The sequence below is a fragment of the Neovison vison genome, chromosome 13, assembly GCF_020171115.1.
Source record: "Neovison vison isolate M4711 chromosome 13, ASM_NN_V1, whole genome shotgun sequence".
Taxonomy (NCBI): domain Eukaryota; kingdom Metazoa; phylum Chordata; class Mammalia; order Carnivora; family Mustelidae; genus Neogale; species Neogale vison.
In genome coordinates, this window is record NC_058103.1 from 88,697,060 (window position 1) to 88,721,423 (window position 24,364).

Below are 24,364 nucleotides of genomic sequence, written 5' to 3' on the forward strand. Positions count from 1 at the left end.
TTTCCATCAGCCAACATATAAAATATGAGACCCTTTCCTTCCCTCTGTCATTTGTATGCACTACTGGCTTGCCTCTGATCCAGCTCTCCAGTTACTGACCCAAACTCTTCCACTGTGTTTCATCTACAAACAACTGTTCCAGATTGATAGTCAGAAAGATTATCCCTACCACCTCTAGCTTTGGTGATTTTACTTCCTGAAAGTTCTTAAAGGACAGATGGTAGGGTTTTTGCCCTCCTTGCTTCCCAAACAAGGGAATTATTGGTCCCACACCATCTTATAAATACCTATTATTGGTCCCACACCATCTTATAAATACCTACTTCTCTCTTTAGGCGCAGGCCAGTCAGACATGCCATTCTCCCTTTTGTGATTTTCACCTATTAATCGCTTGGACACTCCCCAAAATTCCTTGTGCTGTTTTTCTCTCCAATCCCATTTCTGCTATTTGCCTGTATGCATACCCTATGCAATATCCTGAGCTCTCAATTCCTGGAATTCATCTTTTCAGACCTTTGCCATGAGATGTCAACGAGGCACCCCTTAGACCTTGCCATCACCGGAAAAACTACTCCACCTCCAAAATCACTAAATCAAACCAGTCACTCCCTGACCACAACCTACTATTCTTTAGCTTGCTCTTTTGACCACTCACCTTCATCTCTCCTTGGATCTCATTTCTACCTCCATTCCACTGGTCACTCCATATTCTCTGTATTTCCTACCTCCCTGCTATCTTCATTTTCTTCCCTTTCCAAATTAGATTCCAAGGTGTATGACTTCATTTTGGGTCTCAATACTTACCGAAGAAATGAATCCCTGATACCGTCATCCCCTTCAGCTCTTATATCCAATCAATCACTAAGTTCTACAGTGCAAACTTTATCCATATCCACCTCCGCTGAGCAGTCATCACTTCTTACCCTGACTAAATTCTCCAAGCACCTCCACCTTACTGAAGTAACTTTTAAAACGAGATATCTGATCTCTCCCTTTTTTATTTAAAATCCTTCAAACACGCCCCACTGCTGTTAAAACAAAGAACAAAATCCACAACACAGCCTAAAAATTGCTGCGTGCCTTCGTCCTCCCCTAACTTTTCAATCACCATCTTCCACTATGTTGGCCATTGCTCTCTGCTCTCCAAGTGCATGGGCCTCCTTCCAGTTATTCTAATACAGCAAGTTCCTTTCCACTTCAAGAGCTTTCATCTTTTGTTCCCAATTTAAGAACACCCTTGTCCTCTTTTCCTATGAATCTCACCTAGTTTACTCCTGTCCACCTCCTGTCATGTCATGTCACCCTGCTCTTTTCCTTTAAAGAGCTTATTAAGGTTTATAATATTTGTGTGATCACATCCGTTTTTCCACTGGACTGTAAGCTCCACGGGGACAGAGATCAATTCTGTTCCGAAGTTTTCAACATACAGTTGTGTTCAATAAGTAACTGAAATAAACTTCCTTCCATAATGCTGATTCGAAACTAAGATGTGAAGATTTTTAAAAATATGTATGCCGTACTGTACCCCTTAAGATCATGATCCAGTCAATATCGTATAGAACAGACTGGAACCTTTTATTTCACAAACTCCATACATGATTCTGATGCATAACCAGGGCTGAGATCCCCTCTACAAAAATCATAGATGGTCAGAACTAAAAAAAGACTTCTGAAATCATGTGCTTCAGCCTCCTCCTCTCAGATGAGGAAACAAAGTTATCTCCACCCAGTTTTCACGTGTATCACTGAACTCTTCTTTCACATACATTTTCCCTTTTAACACCTCCCTTTAATTTCCAATTTTACCTTATAAACTAGAGAACTTTCACTAACAGTCTAAATGTCCAGTCACAACAGAAAATGCATTATTCACAAACTAAATGGGTATTTTACAATAGTGTTCAAATACAACACATATTGTAAGTAAATACCACTTTCCACATTTCATTATCATTGTAAGAAAAATCAACTTCAAAATTTTGTCCTCAGCTATTCCAGAAAAAATCAGTTCTAAAGTATGTAAACTGTTTTAATTTCCATATGGAATAATCTGAAACTAATTTTCCTTGGTAAAAGTCAAGATTATAGCAAAGTTCATTTTTCAAAATGCCTACAAAAGAAACAAATTCGGGGCACTTGGGTAGCAGAGTTGGTTAAGCATCTGACTCTTGGTTTTGATTCAGGTCCTGATCTCGGGGTCATGAGATTGAGCCCCTCATGAGGATCTGTGCTCAGGGTATAGTCTGCTTAAGGTTCCGTCTCCCTCTCCCTCTGCTTCTCCACCCAGCCCCTCTAAAATAAATAAGTAAATCTTTAAAAAAAAAAAAAAGGAAAGAAACAAATTCAAGTAATGAAGTAAGAGAAAAAAAAGCACTGACTTTCTCTTTGTCATAAACTACTTACAGAATCATACTATTTTTATCTGGAGGCCCTGGAATCTGAAACTATTTGGGGTCTACCACACTTCTAGTAAGTATTTTAACTTGTTTTGCTTACCTCCTTAAGCAAGTCAGGTGAAAATTTCCAAGAGATTTTACAGAATAAAAATGCCCCTTAAGTGATCACTGGTTCAGTTCTTTCAGTTGACAAACATTTATCCTGGACCTATCTACTAAGTGCACGGCTTTGTTACATCACAAAGTAGATAATCCTGGGGTCTACAAGAAGCAACTGATAGAAGAGGCAAGGCAGTTTTAGAAAAAAATAAAGGGGGGTGGGGTGGGGTTTTCAAACTTCACTACAGAACTGTAAAGTGCAAAGGCACAGCCTTCCCCATTCAAGAAATTCCAGCATTTGGCAAGGGAAACTATTGTGCAGATGGCTCCAATCTCTTTAAGTAAGGTGTATTTTTTGATCCTAAACTATCTGTCCCTATGTCTATCTCTATGCACTCTCTTCTTTGAACTTCTCTTCATTTACCCATTTATTCAACCGCTCTTTATTCTCCCAGACCACACTGGAGGAGGTTGCTGGAACAAGACAGATAAAGGCACCTGATTTCCTGGAGCATGGGGGATGGGGGGGGGAGGGTGGCAGTACCAGAGAGGCTAAATAAATACACAGGACAAGATAGTTTGGGATGACAACAGAGAGAGGGAGACTACTTTGCATGCATTGATCCCAGTGCTTTGAAGTATTTAACATCATTCATTCCAGGAGTTCTCACGGCACTTAGCATTCTGAATTGTAAATTCCAGGAGACTCTTTGTAGCCCTCAACAACTATGGGAGCTACTGGTAATCTGCAAACTGTCTCTTTCCTCTGCCTAGCACATAAATATGCATTAATTAATGCATATTAATGCCACAGTAATATGCAATTAACGAACGGATGAAACGGTTGAATGAATGGACCCACAATTAACTTGGACACTTGCTCCGGTCAAGGAAGCAAGAGGTTCGCTCCCCAGCCCTAATTAAGCCACAGGTTGTACCTGGCAGGAGACAACAGCCCCCAGCCGCAGTCGGGGTTCCAGCACCCCACAGCCCTAGGCGGGACAACTACGTCAACACAAATAACACCCGTGGGGCAGGGACACGCTCCTCAGACCCGCTGGTGCGAGCCCTGCTGCTCCACGCCAACGCCGCAGCTCGCGGCTACGGAGTTTCTAGGCCAGGAGTTTGGAAGAGGGGGCCACGCGCCCCAGCTCTCCCGCCCTGCTCCACCCCCCAAACGGATTTCCCTCCCGCCTCCCTCTTAACTCCGTCGGCGCCGGCGGGAGCACGGCGGGGAAGGAGGCCTCCACCGAGATGCCGGAGCCCAGCGGAGGCCCACGGGCAGGAGACCAGAGCAGCCAGGCGGAGGGAGAGCTTACGTTTTCAGGGGAAGGGCGTCCCCGGGAATACTCACCCCAGTGCCTCCAGGGTATCCAGAACGTCCCCCTCCATCGTAGGTTCAGGACCCAACTCCGGCCCTCTCATGGTCCTTCGGCCCAAAGCCGTTCGGCGCTCTAAGAAGCCCGCCGGAAACCTGCGTCACGGCGCCAAGGTTCCGGGTGGAGTCTCAGTCAGGACTGTCGAGGAGCGCCTCCGACTGGGGGCGTAACCGTTCCGGCTGTTCCGCGGGCGGTGAGGAAAGCCGCTTGAGAGAACAGTGACACGGGTTTAAGATAACAGTAAATTCTAGTCATAAAAAGGTTTCTTTGTGCTGGGTCTCTTCTGTGTGTTGAGCTCAATCCTAGCAAACACCGTGATTCTAGCCAAGTTGTTCTCAACCTATCAGGCTCCGGATCTCTCTTTGAATAACGAAAGTCCCAAAATGGAATCGTTCGTTATCTTGGGTTAAAATTGGTACAGAATGCCATACAGAGACACTTATTTTTAAATCAGTATGCACAGCAATGCTCCAACTTAAAAAGAATAAAGGAAAAGGGATGTATGACAATATTGTTGGGCTGTGAGACGGGGATCGGCGGGGTGACGGGGTGCTTCGGTCTGTGTGGAATCCCCTTGAACACACACGCAGACAAGGTGTGGTCGTGCTGACACAGTATGCGCGAGCGGTGTAGCAAACAGAAATACCGTGGGCAGAGTAGGGTGGTTGATGGGATTTTCCAAAATTGTGACTAACTCTCCATAAAGTTCCGAACAAAACAATGTTCCTTCTGTGTGAATTCATACTCTCTAAGCCATGCAAAAAAAAACAAACAAAAACAAAAACAAACAAACAAAAAAAACAACCAAACAAAAAAACTTAAGCGTTCATATGTAAGAGAGTCCGGATTTAAGGTAAAACCATTACTAACAGTTTTATCACCGGGCACCTGGGTGGCTCAGTCGGTGAGGGGTGGGACTCTTGACTTGGACTCAGGTCATGATCTCAGGGTCTTGAGATCCAAACTTGTGTGGAGCTGTGTGCTGGGGCATGGAGCTTGCTTTAAATTCTCTCTACCTGTCTCTCTGCGCCCCTTTCCTCGCTCTCCCCCTCTCTAAAACAAAACAAAACAAAAACCAGTTATATCACCTACATGAATATCCAATGGGTCTTCGGAGAGTTGTGCAGACACATAACCATTGGCCCTTGTAAAGACGCACTGTCCCCTCCCTTGCGGAAGATAGCATCCCTTGATCCAGTTCAAGTAATGCCCTCATCTCTCTATTATTGCTACAGATAAAAAGCTTACCCATAAAACTGTAAAATTCTAAATTTGAACCCATTTCAGTAATGACTACCATATAACCCAGGCATTAAATATAAAATTATTTGCAGTTTAATGTATCTGAATTTATCCCTAAACCAAAGAGAGAATGTATGTTTTGAATGATTGTTGCCTCCTTCAAACAGTTGCAGAGTCATAAAAAGCACTATTTTTAGTAAGCTTGGTTAAAAAAAGTCTCTACAAGGGACGCCTGGGTGGTTCAGTCCGTTAAGTTGCTGCCTTCAGCTCAGGCCATGATCCCAGGGTCCACAGGGAGCCTGCTTCTCTCGGCCTCTGGCTGCCACTCTGCCTGTTTGTGTGCTCTCTCTCTCTGACAAATAAATAAATAAATAAAATCTTTAAAAAAAAAAAGTCTCTACAAATATCAAATAGAAATGAGGTGACTGTTCTTTATTAACGTTGATCTCGAGTGTTCTGCAATTTTTACTAACTGAAGCACAGAAAAAAAGAAAAATTAAAAATAAAGGAAAAAAAAAGCATGACAGGTACATGGGAAAGAAAAAAGGCCAGATGCTAGATGAGATTCTAAACTCGTTCTTTTTTTTTTTTTAAGAAAAGAGATAGCATTAAATGTAAATATTAGAAATTTTAAAAAGACTGAAAATTAATTATCTAAATGTGAATCCAGATAAGCTGAAAAACAAAGCAAATTAAATTCCAGAAAAACAAATAGAAATAATAACAGACATCATTGAAATGGGAGAAAAGAGAACCTGGGTGGCTCAGTCTGCTAAACATCTGCCTTTGGCTCAGCTCATGATCCCGGAGTCCCACATCAGGCTCTCTCCCTCTGCCTCTCTCTCTCTCTCTTTCTCTCAGTCTCTCATAAATAAATAAATAAAAAGAAATGGGAGAAAATTCAGTCAAATTTTCATCTTTTTTATAAAAACTAATAATAACAAACCTTCAGTCAAGTTGATCAAGAAAATAAAAGATGACACAAATAATCAATATCCAAAATGAAAAAGAGGACATTAGACAGTTAATAAGATGATGTTAGGAAAAACTTTATGCAATAAATTTGAAAATTTAGATGAAACTGACAAATTCCTTGAGAGACAACTTTGACAGAAATAATATAAGGAAAAACTTAAATATGAATAATTTCATATCTATTAAAGAAATAAAGTTATTAATTAAAATTCACCCATGAAGAACACTTCAGGCCAGGATTGCTTTCCTGATGAATGTCTCCAAACATTTAAGAAAGAAAGAACATCCATCTTATACAAACTTTTCCATAGACTAGAAGAACATAGAGCATTTTGCAATGTTTTTTATGAGGATTTTCATCAGATTTTCTTTTTCTCCCCTTCCTTCTGCCCTTCCCCCAACTCTGTGGGCTCACTTGAGCTCTCTCTCAAGTAAATAAATCTTTGAACAGATGTTTAATTTACAGAAATCCATTGAGCTATACACATAATAATTCTTTACTTGTCTCTATGTATGTTCCACCTTAACTTTTAAGTTACTTTTAAAAATAATTTTCTATACCTAAAAATGGTTAAAATGACAAATTTCATGTTATATATATTTTGCAAAAAAAAATTACTGTAAAGTGCTTGCAACAGTGTCCAGTATATACTAAGCACTTCATAAATGGTATCAACAATCTTTGCCTGGGTCTCATAAAAAGCTGAGTTTGAGGCAAAAATATTAGGCAATAAGACCTAGAAATTCAATCCTAGAAAATTCAATCCTAGAAAGCAGAACCAATGGGAGAAGGGAGTGGGACAAGAAAAGAAAGCCAATATATGAAGTGTATTACCAAGGTGGCCACGGCTTAGAACAACAGTTGGTTTGCTATCTCTTTACTAATGTCTTATGAAGTGAACATATTTCTCAGACATCTCTCTGGGTGAGGAAGGAAGAATTTAAGAGCTAGCTCCTGTCTCTATCTGTCAAAGTCCTTCCATGTGGAGGAGGACTCCCTCACACTTCCAGGTTACTTGTATACCTCAGCAGCTCCACGCAGTCCCTAGGGCAGGAAATACCAGGTATGTGGCACGGCCATAACTTTGAAATATACCCACAAGCCCACAGTCTGGGGGAGCAAGGAAAGCAGAAGCAACTGCAGTCTCCCCAACCACTGAAAAGCACAAGCTATGGCTAGGGGCCACTCTGGCCAGAACCCAATGCATGTGCAGGAGCTCTAGATGCTACATCAAGGAAAGCCTGTCACTTCAGCCCTTGCTTCATTCAATGCCAACTTGTACCCTCTTTTTTTTTTTTTAAAGATTTTATTTATTTATTTGACAGAGAGAAATCACAAGTAGATGGAGAGGCAGGCAGAGAGAGAGAGGGAAGCAGGCTCCCTGCTGAGCAGAGAGCCCGATGTGGGACTCTATCCCAGGACCCTGAGATCATGACCTGAGCCGAAGGCAGCGGCTTAACCCACTGAGCCACCCAGGCGCCCCCAACTTGTACCCTCTTATATCCGAGGCTAAATCCCTCCCTTCTTTTCTGACAGGAGAAATATAAGATAACTGTGGTGGTGAACACTGTAACCTCCTCAAAAGACTTTAAAATGGTTAGCAAACCAAGCTGGAGTCCTTGATGGTACAGCTGGTCAAACTGTGATGGATACCCGCCATCCTGGTCCTCCGTACTGGTTTCCTGCACTCTTGGCGGGGGGGGGGGGGGGGGGGGGGGGGCATTTCTCTTCATCTAGGTTGGCAGCCATGTTTGCTGAAATTCACCATCTGTAGTCATAAAAGGGAAAAGAGCAACAAGAGACAGTCCAGTAAAGATCCTGTGTTTCAGATAAATTCCTGCCTCTGTTGTTGTGGAGCAGCAACCTGAGCTGCTCATGGTGAATATCTGGCAATAAAGTAACTTTTTTTTTTTTTTCAGTAAAACGAGAGAACCAACGAGGGCCTTCGTGGTTGGTCAGCCAGCTAACTAGGGAACTTAAATCCTTGATTTTTTTTTTAAAGATTTTATTTATTTATTTGACAGAGTGAGACAGTGAGAGAGGGAACACAAGCAGGGGGAGTGGGAGACGGAGAAGCAGATTCCACACCAATGCCCATCCGGGACTCAGTCCCAGGACCCTGAGATCATGACCTGAGCAGAAGGACTGACCCACCCAGGCACCTCACTAGGAATTTAAATCCTTTTAACTTCTCTATTGTTAACACCTTCAATGGCTTACTTCCTTTGTAGAGGCTGGTTATTCTTTGTTGGTCACAGTACCAATAAAGACACCCACCCCACACAACCCAACTCACACAATCCACCCCGAAGGCCTAGGGCAGAGTGGTCCGATTTGTCCCCTGATTTCTGGTTTCCACACACCTCCACATTTTGGAGATTTCTATGAGCCTGATCACTTAGTCCCCTACCTATCTCTCCCTATCTAGCACCCCTCCCCACTCCCATCCCTCATTCATTACCCCCTGGAATAGTAACCCTAACTGCCATTAGGGAATAGAACTATGACCGCTGTGCCTGCTTCCTACTGAAGTAGGGTGGCACTCTGTGTGGCAGTTAGAATCTAACCAAAGGTCAGTCCAGGGGCTTGTGGTAAAGCTCCATGGGATCATGATGGGCAGCAAACATACATGCTTAGCAGATACAAAAGGATGAACATGAAAGGGGAACCCTCTTACACTGCTGGTGGGAATGCAAGCTAGTGCAGCCACTCTGGAAAACAGTTTGAAGATTCCTCAAAAAGGTGAAAATACAACTACCCTAGGACCCAGCAATTGCATTACTGGGTATTTACCCCAAAGACACAAAAGTAGTGATCCCAACAGGCACCCCCACCCCAATGTTTATAGCAGCAATATCCACAATAGCCAAACTATGGAAAAGAGCCCAGATGTCCATCAACAGATGAATGGATAAAGAAGATGTGATACGTATATACAATGGAATATTACACAGCCATCAGAAAATGAAATGTAGATATGAATGGAACTAAGGGATATGCTAAGCAAAATAAGTCAGAGAAAGACAATTATCATATAATCTCTCTGATATGAAGAATTTAAGAAAAAAAAGACAGAGAACCATAAGGGAAGAGAGGAAAAAATGAAAAGAGACCAAACCAGAGAGGGACACAAATCATAACAGACTCTTAAACTCAGGAAACAAACTGAGGGTTGCAGGGGGTGGGGATGGGGTGGCTGGGTGAGAGACATTGGGGAGGGTATATGCTATGGTGAGTGCTGTGAATTGTGTAAGACTGATGAATCACACTGGGGCCCCTGGGTGGCTCAGTGGGTTAAAGTCTCTGCCTTCGGCTCAGGTCATGGTCTCAGGGTCTTGGGATCGAGCCCCACATTGGGCTCTCTGCTCAGTGGGGAGCCTGCTTCCTCCTCTCTCTCTCTGCCTCCCTCTCTGCCTACTTGTAATCTCTGTCTTTCAAATAAATAAATAAAATCTTAAAAAAAAAAAAGAAGACTGATGAATCACAGACCTATTACCTCTGAGACAAATAATACATTATATGTTAATTAATTGATTTTAAATTTTAAAAATGCTCAGTCACATTTGTCTTGGCAAGATAACTATATCACTGCTACTTAACAAATTGCCCCTAAACTTGGTGCCTTAAAGACAATACTCATGTATTATCTATCACAGTTTCTATGGGTCAGGAATTTGGGAGTGGCCTGAGTGGTCTGGTTGGGGGCCACTCATGAGATCTTTGTGGAGACATCGGCCAGGGCCACAGCTATCCGAAGGCTTGGGTGGGGCAGAAGAATGTACTTCCATGGTGGATCTCTCCTGTGGCTGGCAAGCTTGTGCTGGCTATAGGTAGGCGGTCTTGGTCCTTCCCCATGGGTGCCTCTTGCAAGGTTACTTGGATATTCTCACATCATGACAACTAACCTCCCCAGAGCGGACCATCCAAGAGAGAGCAAATGGAAATGGTACTATTTTTTTAATGAGCTAGCCTTGAAGTCCCAAATTATGACTTCTGCCACATTCTGTTGTTCCAAGGAAGTCCCTACCTATGGCCCACATGTAACTGATTGAGACTTAGACTCTCCACCTTTCCAAGGAATTATGTCAAAGAATTTGTGGACATACTTCAAAACCAGCCTGTAACCAAGGAACAAATTAATGGATAAGAGGATGAGGAAAAATTTGATGTAGTGGCTCTATATAAGTTTTAGGATAGAGAAGGAAAAATAACTCTGCCGTAGTTTAAAAGCAATGTAATAAAGAATCAAACAGCAGATTTGTGTCTGGAGAGATACTTAATCTCAACATGGATGCAGAGATGTTGTTTTCCTGAAACAAAGGGAGTTTTGGCAGCTGCTTGGGAATATTCCTTAAAGTCCCTGTCCTGAGGTAGACTAACCACAATTGGCCCCAATTACAGCCATTAACCTGGGAAATGAATGAGGGACAAGCCTTCACATCTATTAAGAGGAACAGTGAGAGAGAAAGTCAGCATCCCCTTTGCTGGGGGTAGCCTGTGTCTCCTCCAGAAACCTGGGTTTATTTGGAGGAGGCCTATGTAGACAATTATCCAATATGTCAGGAAGGAGTTTACTAGCCAACATGTTTGGGCAAATGCATTCTGCAAGAGGCTTTTGTGTTGGGGTCCTGATTTAGAACCCTGAGAGCCTAGATGGATCCAGGGTACTTCAGTCTATCTGCCCTGTTCCCTGCAGGAGAGACCTGATCCCACTGTGGCCATGCAGTGAGTGTTAGAGGAGCTCAATCCTTTCCGCAACTTGCAATCCAGTTTTTTCCCAGTGGGTTAAAACGTACCCCAAGGGAGAGTCCTTGGGAACTAAAGAGACCATGCCTTGCTGCAAAGGCCACACCTTCTTTTACCCTGCGTTGAAGAACCTGTCATGTTTAACCAACCCATAGAAAACACTAGAAAGTTTTATAAAAGGAAATTATCCAATTTTGCAGTACACAATCCAGAGGAGTCCCCACGGAGAATGGTTTGTTTCCCATCTTGCGATCCCGATAGGAGTTACCCTGTACTTGTTATAGAGAGGCGACTGTGAAGGCATCCCTACATAGCAGCTCTCCTCTGGGAACCAAGAAATTCTGTGGTTTCCTACCCGAGGTGAAAAAATGGTCTAACATCTTAGGTTGAGCAGGGCTCAGGCCCCGAGGGAGTAGCCACTCTTATCCATGCGTCACTTGATCCTCCTTTTCTCCTCCAGATTTCACAGCCTACAGCGCCCCCATCCCCTCCCCACCAAATCTGGCCCAATCATAAAGGCTAAGCAGGACTGAGAGCTGAAACTTTGATTCAGTTATGTTGCCTCACCTTACCCCTGGGTGCTTTTTCTGTCCATATACCTGAGGTCCCATTTATAAGCACGGCCCTGTTGACGAGTACAGAATCAAGACTTAGCATCATCGTAATTGCACATTTTTATCGTTAGAACAAGAAAGCCTCAATTATATGACTGTGTCATATATTATATGACCCTTTGAAGTCCCAGCTGCTAATGCAACCAATCGAGGAAATGGCTGGGAGTTTGTAATTCCCTCCTTAATGCCCAAAGTATTCCAAGGGGAGTATGCACAGGAAATCTTCCGCTCCCTCCAACTTTACATATAAAGAGATAGCTCTAATCCTATTTGCCAGTAACTTGGGTTTTGATCCCTGGCCCTGGCTGAACCTAAACTGTACCTAACAGAAAAACGTATGTCTTAGCAAGCAGCAAAAATGAGGCAAAGATTCCCCTAACCTAAGTTCTCACAAAAGACATCTTAAATGTAAAAAACCTTCGACCTATATAGGCATCGCCCTTCCTGAAATGAATCTAGGATTAAACAGGCATAGTGATCACGGGAGACTAGAAAGGGCCCACTATAGGCAGTCCCTGAGGTAGAAGAAAGCCATTTAAGAAAAGCCAATGAACAGAAAGCAGAACTGGGTAAGGTTAGACCAACATTCCCTTTTTTTGAGGAGGGGGGCTTGACCAAACCTTTGTCCAGAAGCCCATCACCTGAAACTTAAAACCACCTGCTACAATATTCCCCTTTAACTGACCCACAAGTGCCTGGTTTTGCTGTTTATGAAAAGAGGTCATCTAAGGGAGACATGTCTCCCTGGAAAGAAAAGAAAAAAGTCCACCTTTTACTCACCCTTTGGTGGAAGTGATCCTGGATCTCCGCACCAAAATGAAGCAAGAGAGCTAGGTTCTAGTGGGAGAATGAATCTCGCAGACAACGAAGTGTGAGTAAAGCGATAGAAAAGTTAATTAAGTGAAGACACAGAAAAAGGTCTCAAGAGTGAAAGAGGTCCCAACGGGGTTGCCCTAACATAACTATTCTTTGCCTCCAAGTTCACAGGCATGAGGAGCCCAAATTTGAATGAGTTAGTTGCTACTAACTCAGTCAACAGCCTCCTACCCTGGGAGCCAGGGTCTCTAAGAGCCTACAGTTGAGGAAACACTAAGCAAAAATACCAAAAGTATCTTTGGGAGTGATGGGCAGGAGGCCAATCCTACTTTCTCCCCTTAGTCCCTGAGCCCATATACTCTAACTAATGGGTACAGCACTACAGATCAGCTGATGGTTCAACCCCATACACCTTTTACTGGAAATCAGCACCTCAGCCTCCAGGATGTTGAGCCTAAGCTCATGAGTGCTCAATAGACCACTTTGCCATTCTTCAGGACATCTGCTTCTTGTAAGGTACAGGGTAGGTAGCACCTATAAATACTTCCATGTTTCACCAACTGTCTCACCATCTCTGCCATAAAACATGCCTCTTATCAAGGCAGTCTTGTCATCAGTGGGACATTCTGTGAACCTTCAGTTGGCGATGCAAGCAGAGAAACGGAGCAAAAAAGGCAAGCCCCGATCCAGAATCACAACCCCCTCTCCAAAATAGAAGATAACCAACCTTCTACCAGGCAGCCAACTATTACCCCTCAGGGAAAAGCCCTAGTCAGGTCTCTGCTGGCAGTATGGTCACCTTCAGAGCTTTTTTTTTTTTTTTTTAATATTTTATTTATTTATTTGACAGAGAGAGATCACAAGTAGACAGAGAGACAGGCAGAGAGAGAGAAAGAGGGAAGCAGGCTCCCTGCCGAGCAGAGAGCTCGATGTGGGACTCGATCCCAGGACCCTGAGATCATGACCTGAGCCGAAGGCAGCGGCCTAACCCATTGAGCCACCCAGGTGTCCCGCATGGTCACCTTCAGCAGGGCGGTAATGCACTGCCCTCTGTGTGCTCCCCTGGCCTGCCCCATGTCCCTCTTCCATCATCCTTGCTTCCCTAGGGTTAGACGGACCAATAAAATGTTAGGACTTAGGCTTTCGCCTCAAATTCTTTTTTTAAGGAATCCAAGCTCAGATAATTGATAGCATTAAGTGTTTACTATGTACTGAGACTTTAAAACACTTTACCTGATATACTCATTTTTTTAAACATTATATTTATTTATTGGAGAGAGAGAGAGAGAGAACGAGCACACAGGAGCAGGGTGAGGGGCAGAGGGAGAAGCAGACTCCTGCCTGAGCAGGGAACCCAACAGGGGCTCGATCCTGAGACTCCAGGATCATGACCTGAGCCAAAGACAGATGCTTAACCAACTGAGCCACCCAGGTACCCCATGATTTACTCATTTTTTTAAAGTAAACTTTTTTAAAGGAATTGAAAACAAAGCATATATGTGAATGAGTATGGAATTCATCAGACTTAATGAAAGGAAACTCAGGTTTTTTGGGTGAAACAAGCAGCTAACGGTCCAGAGAGAAATCCAAGGAGGCACGTAAAATCTGTGAAAAACAAGCATGTGGCCTAATTACACCAAGCTGGAATTGACTTGCAAACCTCTCCAAGCTCATCTCCACAGCATTCACCACTGGTCCCTGATGAGTTTCTCTGTTGAACTGTGTCCTCATTCCTAGAGAGGGTTCAGTAACCATTTGTGGAATGAATGGAATGGAATAGAATAGAACCACAGTATCCAGAGATACACTGTTTTTGATTCTGTGAATATTCTAAAATTTCTGGCCTTGGTATCACCTATTATCAGAAGATATTAACTTTTCTGGCAATTCCTAGATCACATTCAGATGAATTTTATCCCAAAGACATCAGTAGTACCCTAGGACATGATTAGACAGCTACTGACAGGTTTGATCAGAGAGAGGAAATGAAAGTCCCTGTACTCAGGACTGATTATATCATGTTCCAGTCCTGGTGCAAAATGAAGAAGCTAAAAAATTATTAATAATTTCAAGAAAGCCAACAGCAGAGTATTAAACCAAGAATGGAGCTCTGGTAAGAGCACGTTCAGTGCAACTGCACAGGTCATGCCCTTTAAGCTGGCCTCCTTGTACCCATCAGAAGTCCAAAAGTAGTGTATGAATTCCAACCTTGAAACACTGAAGGCTTTACAGCAAAAACTTCCCCCCCCTTTTTTTACATCAACCCAGGGAGCTTATCTGACTGATCTTAATACAGACTGATATATTCAGAAAAATGATCTATGTTCAAACTTATCTTCTGGACCAAGGAAACTACCTCTACCTTACTAGTTGTCAAGAATGGGTGGGCTCTCCTAGACTGTATGTATAGAAAATCCAAGGAGAGTTTCTACAAAGCATCATACAAACTAGAGAAAACAGCAGTAGCCATGAACTCTCCTTGATACCAGCTCTGTAGGCTCCTTAACTACAGAAAGAAGACTTTAAGAAAGTAGAAATGTGAGACTATACTCTTGACCAGTATCTACCTACCATGCAAAGAATTTGAGGTGGATTTGAAGTATACCTACATAAAGAGGTCTACACAGGGGCTCCAAGAATCTCTTGAGGGATATTTAAAAGCAATGCAAATATAAAATTTATTTGGACACTTGCTATCCTGGAAATTAGGTGAGGGGGGAACATATTTGGAAAACACACTGGCATTTGAAATAAGATCTTGAATTTGCATGATAGAACGTAGGATTCGAGATGGATGCCTGACTTGAACTAACCAGATGTCTGGAGGTGGGAAGTTCTGCTTGTTCCATGACATCAGTGCAACTCAAGCCAGACCTTCAATGTGGCACCTGGAACTTGGTACAACCAATGGCTTTGCAAGTGGAGGTAGCAGGTTCCTCCTTGTACCGAGGACTGAATATTCTGTTTTAAATTATAGTATCTTTATTTGTAGTGGAAGGTTCTTTGCCCAAGCTGTGGAAGAGGTATTATTGTGAATCCCAGAGGGGGAAAAAAGTGGTTCCCCATTAACACAATGTTATGTCTGTTACTCATTTCCAGTTATGGAACAAATGAGTTATGGGAATAAAAGATACAGCATAGGGAATATAGTCAAAGATTCAATAGTAGTAGTGTATGGTGACTAATTGTAGCTACACTTGTGGTAGTCAGCATAATGTACAGAGATGATGAATCACTATGTTGTATACCTGAAATTAATGTAGTATTGTGTGTCAATTATACTCAAAAACATTTTTAACGTGATGTATGATAGGGTAAACTAATAACCTCAAAATCTCAGTGATAGTCATAGTCCAGTGAAGCATTTGGTGGGAGGCTTATTACATTTCCAAGGATGGTCATGACAATGTCACCAATAAATACCATATTCTCTTTGGCAAAGTATCTTTGCCACTCCCCCATCAAGAGGTAGAGTTTACTTCTCCAGTGAATCAAGGCAGGCCTGGTGGCTATCTCAATCAATAAAATATGGTGGAGGGCCATGTGGGTGACTCATTTGGTTATGTGTCTGCCTTCCACTCAGGTCATGATCCTGGAGTGCTAGGATTGAGCCCCACATTGGGCTCTCTGTTCAGCAGGGAGTCTGCTTCTCCTTCTGCCCCTCACCCTGCTCATACTCTGTCTGTCTCTCTCTCAAGTAAATAAATAAAATCTTTTAAAAATATATGGTGGAAATGATGTTGTGCCACTCCAGGTAAAGTCCTTAAATTGTTCTGCTACTTCCTGCCTTTTAAAACGTACACTTCCAAGATGCTTCCTCTTGGAACACAGGCACTAGGCTAAGAGAATCTTTAGTCACATAGAGAACCACATGTAGGCACTCCAGTGGACAGCCCCATCTGCATACCAAGCAGTTAGCCAACCTCAGCTATCAATGTGAGTGGACCTTCTAGGTCACCCATCTCAGTTGATCCATAGGATGACTGTAGTCTCAGCCAAGAATTGTCTGCAATTGCATAAGAGATCTCAAATAGGATCCAGGTGAGCCCCGCCAATGGACAGAATCATTACAAATAATATGTTTTGAGGTGGTCTGCTATGCAGCAATAGATAACCAAAATGATGATTTTCTATATAGTAATTCAGGGACCTAGGATCCTTATCGTAACTCTGCTATTTGGACACATAGCAACCAAAGTCGGTATAGAAAGGAAAAATGAGAGAACGGCAGATTATATGAAGAGTTTCATGGTAAAGCCTAGAGGAAAACACTATCTGCTTACATTGCACAGATTAAAACTCAGTCACACTCACATTATCCCAGCCTCTATGGAGGGAAGCTGGAAAAAATAGTCTTCCTGTGTGCTTAGAAGGAAAAAATAAGTGGTTGGTAAAGCCATTGCATTTTTTCTACCACAGTTTTCTTTCAAAAGACTTATCTCCCCAGTTAGAAATATCTGGCAGAAAGGATCTGACTGAATCCCCTTGATCCCACTTGCTGGCTAGACATAACTCTCTCATTACTGGCTCTTTCCTGGAAGTTTTATTTTTTATAACATCATGGATTGTAATATTGGCCTTTGCTGTTATCAGCCTCCAGATCTCAGAATTCTGTTGTTTAGAAACATACTTATTTACAACAACAACAACAAAAAAAACAAATCAGCAACAAAAATTCAACTCAGATTAGCTAAAGTAATAATGGTTTGGGTACTTGAAAAGTCCGAGTTTAAACCTTACATGTAGATTAGTCGGAGCTCCAGCTCTCATTATCCATTTCTGTATGAATCCTTGTGCTTCAGCTCCATGGCTGGCTTCATTTTCGGGATGACTTTCTTTATGGTCAGTGGGAACCAAGGCCACATGCTTCTTCATTTGTACTCAAAGGCAAAGAAAGAATTGCTTCCCACAACCTTTGGGGGATGGGGACTAGAACTTCATCTAAATGGGCTCCCTCCAATCACTCAGGTACACTGGAAAGGGTTGCTTACCTCCCTGACATCCATTCCCCATTCAAATTTCCCGATAGAACTTCAACTTAGACATGCACACCTTTTCCATGTAACCATATACTTTCAAGTAAGATGGTCTCATCCTCAGTCCAGAGGCAGGATCACTTGGTCTAATATTACCCCCATCTTCTTTGTGAGAGTAACAGTGTGATATAATCTTCATCAGTATGAAATAGGGGTGGGGAGGTCAATCCAATAAAAACATATTATGTTTGTAAATATTTTTGAAGCCATAATAGAATCACCTAAATATATAAACAAATATTAACAGACCAAAAGGGAGAAAAAGGCAGCAATATGATAGTAGTAGAAGAATTCAATACTCCACTTTTGTCAATGGATAAGTCTTCTGAACAAAAAAATCAATAAGGAAACATTGGCCTTAATTGGTAATTAGACCAGAGGGTCTTAACAGACATATACAAAATATTTCATCCAAAAACAAGTACACATACTTTTCAAACACAACTGGAATATTCTCTAGGATAGATTACATGTTAGACCATAAAGCAAGTCTCAATAAATTTAAAAAGACAGAAATCATATCAAGTATCTTTTCCAACCACAACAACATGAAACTAGAAACCAATTACATGAAGAAAACTGGAAAACTCGCAAATATATGGAGATTGAAAAGCATGCTAGTGAGCAACCAATGGGTCAAAGAAGAAATCAAAAGAGAAATCAAAAATACCTTAAGACAAATAAAAATGGAAATGATACATACCAAAACTTGTGGGATACAGCAAAAGCAGTTCAAAGAGGGAAGCAAAAGCAGTTCAAAGAGGGAAGTTCATTGCAATAAATGGAGGTGGGAAGTTCTGCTTATTCCATGACATCACCTGTGATTATTTCCCAGGGCAACTCAAGCCATTAAAAAACAAGAAGTTGGGACACCTGGGTGGCTCAGTTGGTTAAGCAGCTGCCTTCGGCTCAGGTCATGATCCCAGCGTCCTGGGATCGAGTCCCACATCGGGCTTCTTGTTCGGCGGGGAGCCTGCTTCTCCCTCTGCCTCTGCCTGCCACTTTGTCTGCCTGTGCTCGCTCTCTCTCCCTCTCTCTCTGACAAATAAATAAATAAAATCTTTAAAAAAAAAAAAAAAGAAGTTTTTCAAAGGTCATCTGTAGAAAACAAAACAAAACAATAGCAGGCATTATATTTAATGGTGAAAACCTAAATTCTTCCCCAAATACCTAAGACTGGGAACAAAGCATATCTACTTTCACGACTTTTATTCAACATTATGCAGAAAGTTCTAGAAGTGCAATAATGCAAGAAAAAGGAAATGCATATTGGAAAAAAGAAGTGTTTATCTGTGGAGAAAATCCAATGGAATATATCAAAAAAATCTATGAGAACTAATAAATGAGTTTAGCAGGGTTGCCAGATAAAGTCAACATATAAAAGTCAATTATTGCTTCTCAAGCTCTTCCAAAAACTAGAAGAAGAAATACTTCCAAATTCATTTTATGAGGTCAGCATTGCTCTGATACCAAAACCAAAAAAAGACACTACAAAAAAAAAAAAAAAAGAAAGAAAGAAAAAAAAATTAAAGGTCAGCTTCCTTGGTGACCATAGATGCAAATATCCTCAAAAAAATTGTTGACAAACCAAATTCAACCATATTAAAAGGATTATACACCACGATCACATGGGATTTATTCTAGGGATGCATGTATGGTTCATTGTGATACATATATTATCAAAATGAAGAATAAAAATAATATGATAATCTCAGGAGATGCTTTTGCCTTTGACAAACTTCAACATTCATTTATGATACAAAAATCTTAACAAAGTGGGTATGGGGCGCCTGGATGCTTCAGTCAGTGGTGCATGTGACTCTTGATCTTAGGTTATAAATTTGAGCCCCATGATGGTTGTAGAGATTATGTAAAAAAAAAAAAAAAACAAAGAACAAAGTGGGTGAAGAGGAAATGTACCCAAACATAATAAAAACCATATATGACAAGCCCACAGCTAACATTGTGCTCAAGGGTAAAACGCTGGAGAATGTTCCATATGAGCTAGAGAAGAATGTGTATTCTGTTGCTTTGGGATGGAATGTTCTGAATATATCTTTGACGTCCATCTGGTCCAGTGTGTCATTTGAGGTCTTTATTTCCTTGTTGATCTTTTGCTTGGATGATCTGTCCATTTCAGTGAGGGGAATGTTAAAGTCCTCTACTATTATTGTATTATTGTCAATTTATTTCTTTGATTTTGTTATTAATTGGTTTATATAGTTGGCTGCTCCCATGTTAAGAGCATAGATATTTTAAGTTGTTAGATCTTGGGGCGCCCGGGTGGCTCAGTGGGATAAAGCCTCTGCCTTCAGCTCAGGTCATGATCTCAGGGTCCTGGGATCAAGCCCCGAATCGGACTCTCTGCTCGGCAGGGAGCCTGCTTCCACCTCTCTCTCTCTGCCTGCCTCTCTGCCTACTTGTGATCTCTGTCAAATAAATAAATAAAAATCTTTAAAAAAAATAAATAAGGGGTGCCTGGGTGGCTCAGTGGGCTAAAGCCTCTGCCTTCAGCTCAGGTCATGATCTCAGGGTCCTGGGACCGAGTCCCACATCAGGCTCTCTGCTCAGCAGGGAGCCTGCTTCCTCCTCTCTCTCTCTCCCTGCCTCTCTGCCTACTTGTGATCTGTCTCTGTCAAAGAAATAAATAAAATCTTAAAATAAATAAATAAATAAAAATAAAATTGTTAGATCTTCTTGTTGGACAAACACTTTGAGTATGATATAGTGTCCTCATCTCTTATTATAGTCTTTGGCTTAAAATCTAATTGATCTGATATAAGGATTGCAACCCCAGCTTTCTTTCAATGTCCATTAGCATGGTAAATTGTTTTCCAACCCTTCACTTTAAATCTGGAGGTGTCTTTGGGTCTAAAATGAGTTTCTTGTAGACAGCATATTGATGGGTTTTGTTTTTTATCCATTCTGATAACCTGTGTCTTTTGATTGGGGCATTTAGCCCATTTATATTCAGGGTAACTACTGAAAGATATGAATTTAGTGCCATTGTATTGCCTGCAAGGTGACTGTTACTGTATATTGTCTCTGTTCCTTTCTGGTCTACTACTTTTAGGCTCTCTCTTCTTAGAGGACCCCTTTCAATATTTCCTGTAGAGCTGGTTTTGTGTTCACAAATTCTTTTAGTTTTTGTTTGTCCTGGGAGCTTTTTATCTCTCCTTCTATTTTTAATGATCAAAACTCTTCCAAGTGTAGGGATAGAGGGTACATACCTCAATATCATCAAAGCCATCTATGAAAAACCCACCGCGAATATCATTCTCAATGGAGAAAAACTGAGAGCTTTTCCACTAAGGTCAGGAACACAGCAGGGATGTCTATTATCACCACTGCTATTCAACATAGCACTAGAAGGCCTAGCCTCAGCAATCAGACAACAAAAAGAAATTAAAGGCATCCAAATCAGCAAAGAAGTCAAACTATCACAAACTATCACTCTTTGCAGATGATATGATACTATATGTGGAAAACCCAAAAGACTCCACTCCAAATCTGCTAGAACTTGTACAGGAATTCAGTAAAGTGTCAGGATATAAAATCAATGCACAGAAATCAGTTGCATTTCTTTATACCAACATCAAGGGTAAAACACTGAAAGCTACTTTTTCTAAGAGCAGGAAAAAGACGAGAAAGCCAGCTCTCAGGCTCCCATCCCATTTTACCTGGTGGGCAATCTCAGAAGGGATTAGTGACTTCACAAAGTGTTTCCTGCCCATGGAGGTGGGCTACCACCACTCTCCAACACACCTATAAGAGTCTGAGCCAGGCCTCTCAGCCTGCCACACGGCCTGGCATTAGCAGGCCCTGGGCCGGCCCCACCCACCAGACCACCTGGCACAGTCACAGCCCAGCCACAATAGGAGGACACTTGCAGCCCACACAGAGGACACAACTGGAGTGCCTAACTCTGGTTAGGGTGACTGAGAGGGATTACATGTCTGGCTGCATAGTACCCCTTTAACATAAGCCCATTCTGAGACTGGGAGACCTAGATTATCTACTTAATTAGAGAAGACTCAGAGAAAATGAAGAGACTGAGGAATATGTTCCAAATGAAAGAATAAGATAAACCTGATAAAAAGACCTAAGAGAAATGGAAATAAAACAATCTACCCGATGAAGATCCTCACCAAACTTGGACAAATATTTGAACACAGTGAGAACTTCAATAAAGGATAGAAAATACAAAAAAGAACCAATCAGAGCTAAAGAATGTGGTAACTGAAATGAAAAATATACTGGAAGGGATCAAAAGTAGAGTAGAGGATGCAGGAGAACAGATCAGTGACCTGTAAGATAGGAGAGTGGGCATCACGAAGATGAATCAAAAGAAGAAAGAATTTTTTAAAAATCAGGGCTGGTTAAGGGTCCTCTGGGACAATCTCAAGCATACTAACATTTGTATTATAGAAGTCCCAGAAGGAGAGGAGAGAGAGGAAGGGGCAGAAAACTTATATTAAGAAATAATAGCTAAAAACTTCCATAACCTGGGGAAAGAAATAGACTTGCAGGTCCAGAAAACACAGAGAGCCCTAAACAAGATGAACTCAAAGAGATTCACACCATAACACATTATAATTAACATGTCAAAAATGAGGGATGCCTAGCTGGCTCAGATGGTTAAGTCTTATTCTTGATTTCTGCTCAGGTCATGATTGCAGGGTTGTGAGTTCCAGACCTGTGTTGGGCTTCATGCTGGGTGTGGAGCCTGCTTAAGATTCTCTCTCTCCCTCTGACCGCTCCTCAAAACATGTCAAAAGTTAAACATAAGGAGCGCCTGGGTGGCTCAGTGGGTTAAGTCTCTGCCTTCGGCTCAGGTCATGATCTCAGGGTCCTGGGATCAAGCCCCACGTCGGGCTCTCTACTCAGCGGGGAGCCTGCTTCCCCCTCTCTCTCTGCCTGCCTCTCTACTTATTTGTGAACTCTGTCGAGTAAGTAAATAAAATCTTTTAAAAAAAGTTAAACATAAATAGAGCATATTAAAGGCAGCAAGAGAAAAGTAACTAGATACATACAAGGGAAAGAAACTCCATTAGGTTATCAGCCGATTTTTCAGCAGAAACTTCACTGGCCTGAACAAAATGGCACGATATATTCAAAGTGCTGAAAGGACAAAAACCTACAACCAAGAATGTTTTCCTCAGCAAGATGATCATTCAGAACTGAAGAAGAGATAGTTTCCAGAGAAATAAAATTAAAGGGATTAATCACGACCAAATATCAAAGGCCACAATGAGAAGAAAATTAAGAAAGAAAAAATATCTCACTAGTAAAAGCAAACAGATAGTAAAGGCAGTGGATCAAACACTTCTAAATCTAGTATGAAAAGTAAAGGCAAAAGTAGTAAATTCAAATATATTTACAATGATTACTTATGGGATACCCAAAATAAAAAGATGTAAAATAGGACATCAAAAACAAAAATGGGGCAGGGGGTATGAAAATATATTGCTTTTAGGTTTCATTTGAGTTTAAGCAACCATCAACTTAAAACAAACTGCTATACATAGAGAGGGAAAACAAACAGGGGGAGTGGGAGAGGAAGAAGCAGGTTCCCTGCTGAGCAAGGAGCCCACCGCAGGCCTCCATCCCAGGACCCTGGGATCATGACGTGTACAGAAGGTAGAGGCTTTAACCCACTGAGCCACCCAGGCGCCACTATACATAGGGTGTTCTATATGCATTTCATGGTAGTCACAAAGCAAAAACTAATAACAGACACACAAAAGTAAAGAAAAAGGAATCCAAACATAACACTAAAGGTGTCAAATCACAAGGGAAGAACACAAAAGAAGAGTGAAACAGAGAAAAAAATACAAAAACAACCAGAAAACAACAAATGGCTCTAAGTACATACCTATCAATAGTTACTTTAAATGTAAGTGGACCTAATGCTTCTATCAAAACACACAAGGTGACTAGGTGGATTTAAGAAGGTAGAGAAGTCAGGGACCCTAAGTGTGTCTGGTTCTTCTGATACAGCTAGATATTATCAAATCATTCTGAACATCTGAAAAAAATCAATCAAACATCTGATAAATGAAACATTGCAATGCTACAAATAGAAAAGCGACCACTTTTTGAAAGGTAGGAAGTATGGAGACTTGAATCCAAGGTGTTATATCTCAGGATATGGGGTTGGGGTGGGACCGTACTTATGGAGACTACTGCAAAGTATTATAAGTAGCAGAGTACAAAATTGGAACTTCTAGAAGTCTACTACAGTGGGGGAGGTCCCTGGCTTAAAGGTACTTAGGTGGCAAGTGGGGCAGAGTCCCAGGTGGGGCAGTGTGGTCTCAGGATTCCTGGGGTCACAAGAAGAACAGGAGTGCCCAAGTGAGGGAGAGTTTCCTGGCATAAGAGTGGGGAAGTTGGTTGAAAACTGAGTCTTGGTGCTGGCTTTCTGCTTGGTGTTGCCATAAACTGCGAGTTGTTACACGGTCCTGTGACCACTTTCTTGGCAGGGGTCCAGCAAAAGGTAGAAATGTAAGGAGAATCCCCCTCATTCCCCCAGAAGGAAGAACCTGGATCTGCACCACAGGAGTGGGTAAAATTTGGAGTTTTGAAACTCAGTCATGTGCCCGAGATAAAAACACTTGGTCATAGGCCGGGTGAACAGACTTCTGACAGAAACCAGGGAGAGAGGAGAGATTGACTGCTTTTCTGTGAGGGCTCACTGAAGAGTGGGGGGCACGAACTTTCAACGCCTGGGCTAGAGATCAGGGTGCGGCCATATTCATCCTGGCACAGGGTGCTGAAATCCTTCAGGGGGCAAAACAGCGCCACACAGTGGAATCCAGAGCCACTTACACTGAGTCCAGACTCCTGGCAAACGAGGTGCATTTCCACAAGTGCAAGGGCACCTGAGAATCAGCACAACAGGACCCTCGGGCAGAAGACCAGTAGGAGCCAGCGGCTAGCACCAAGTTTACTGATCACAGAGTCTACAAGGCTTCCACTCTTGGGGAAAACCGTATATAGCATTTGTTGTTTTTTGTTTGTTTGTTTTTATTCTTTAGTCTTTTAGTATTACTGCCATGAT

At 41.9% G+C, this 24,364-nt stretch overlaps 1 protein-coding gene across 1 annotated transcript in view; it reads right to left on the reverse strand.

The window, feature by feature from the left end:
* FAM98B (family with sequence similarity 98 member B) overlaps nt 1–3,977 on the reverse strand; it is a 36,633-nt gene extending 32,656 nt beyond the window's left edge. The window contains exon 1 of the mRNA XM_044231551.1: nt 3,850–3,977. Coding sequence (XP_044087486.1) covers nt 3,850–3,920 — 71 coding nt within the window. The 5' untranslated portion in view covers nt 3,921–3,977. The remainder of the gene's footprint in view (nt 1–3,849) is intronic.
* Between the last annotated feature and the right edge of the window lie 20,387 nt (nt 3,978–24,364).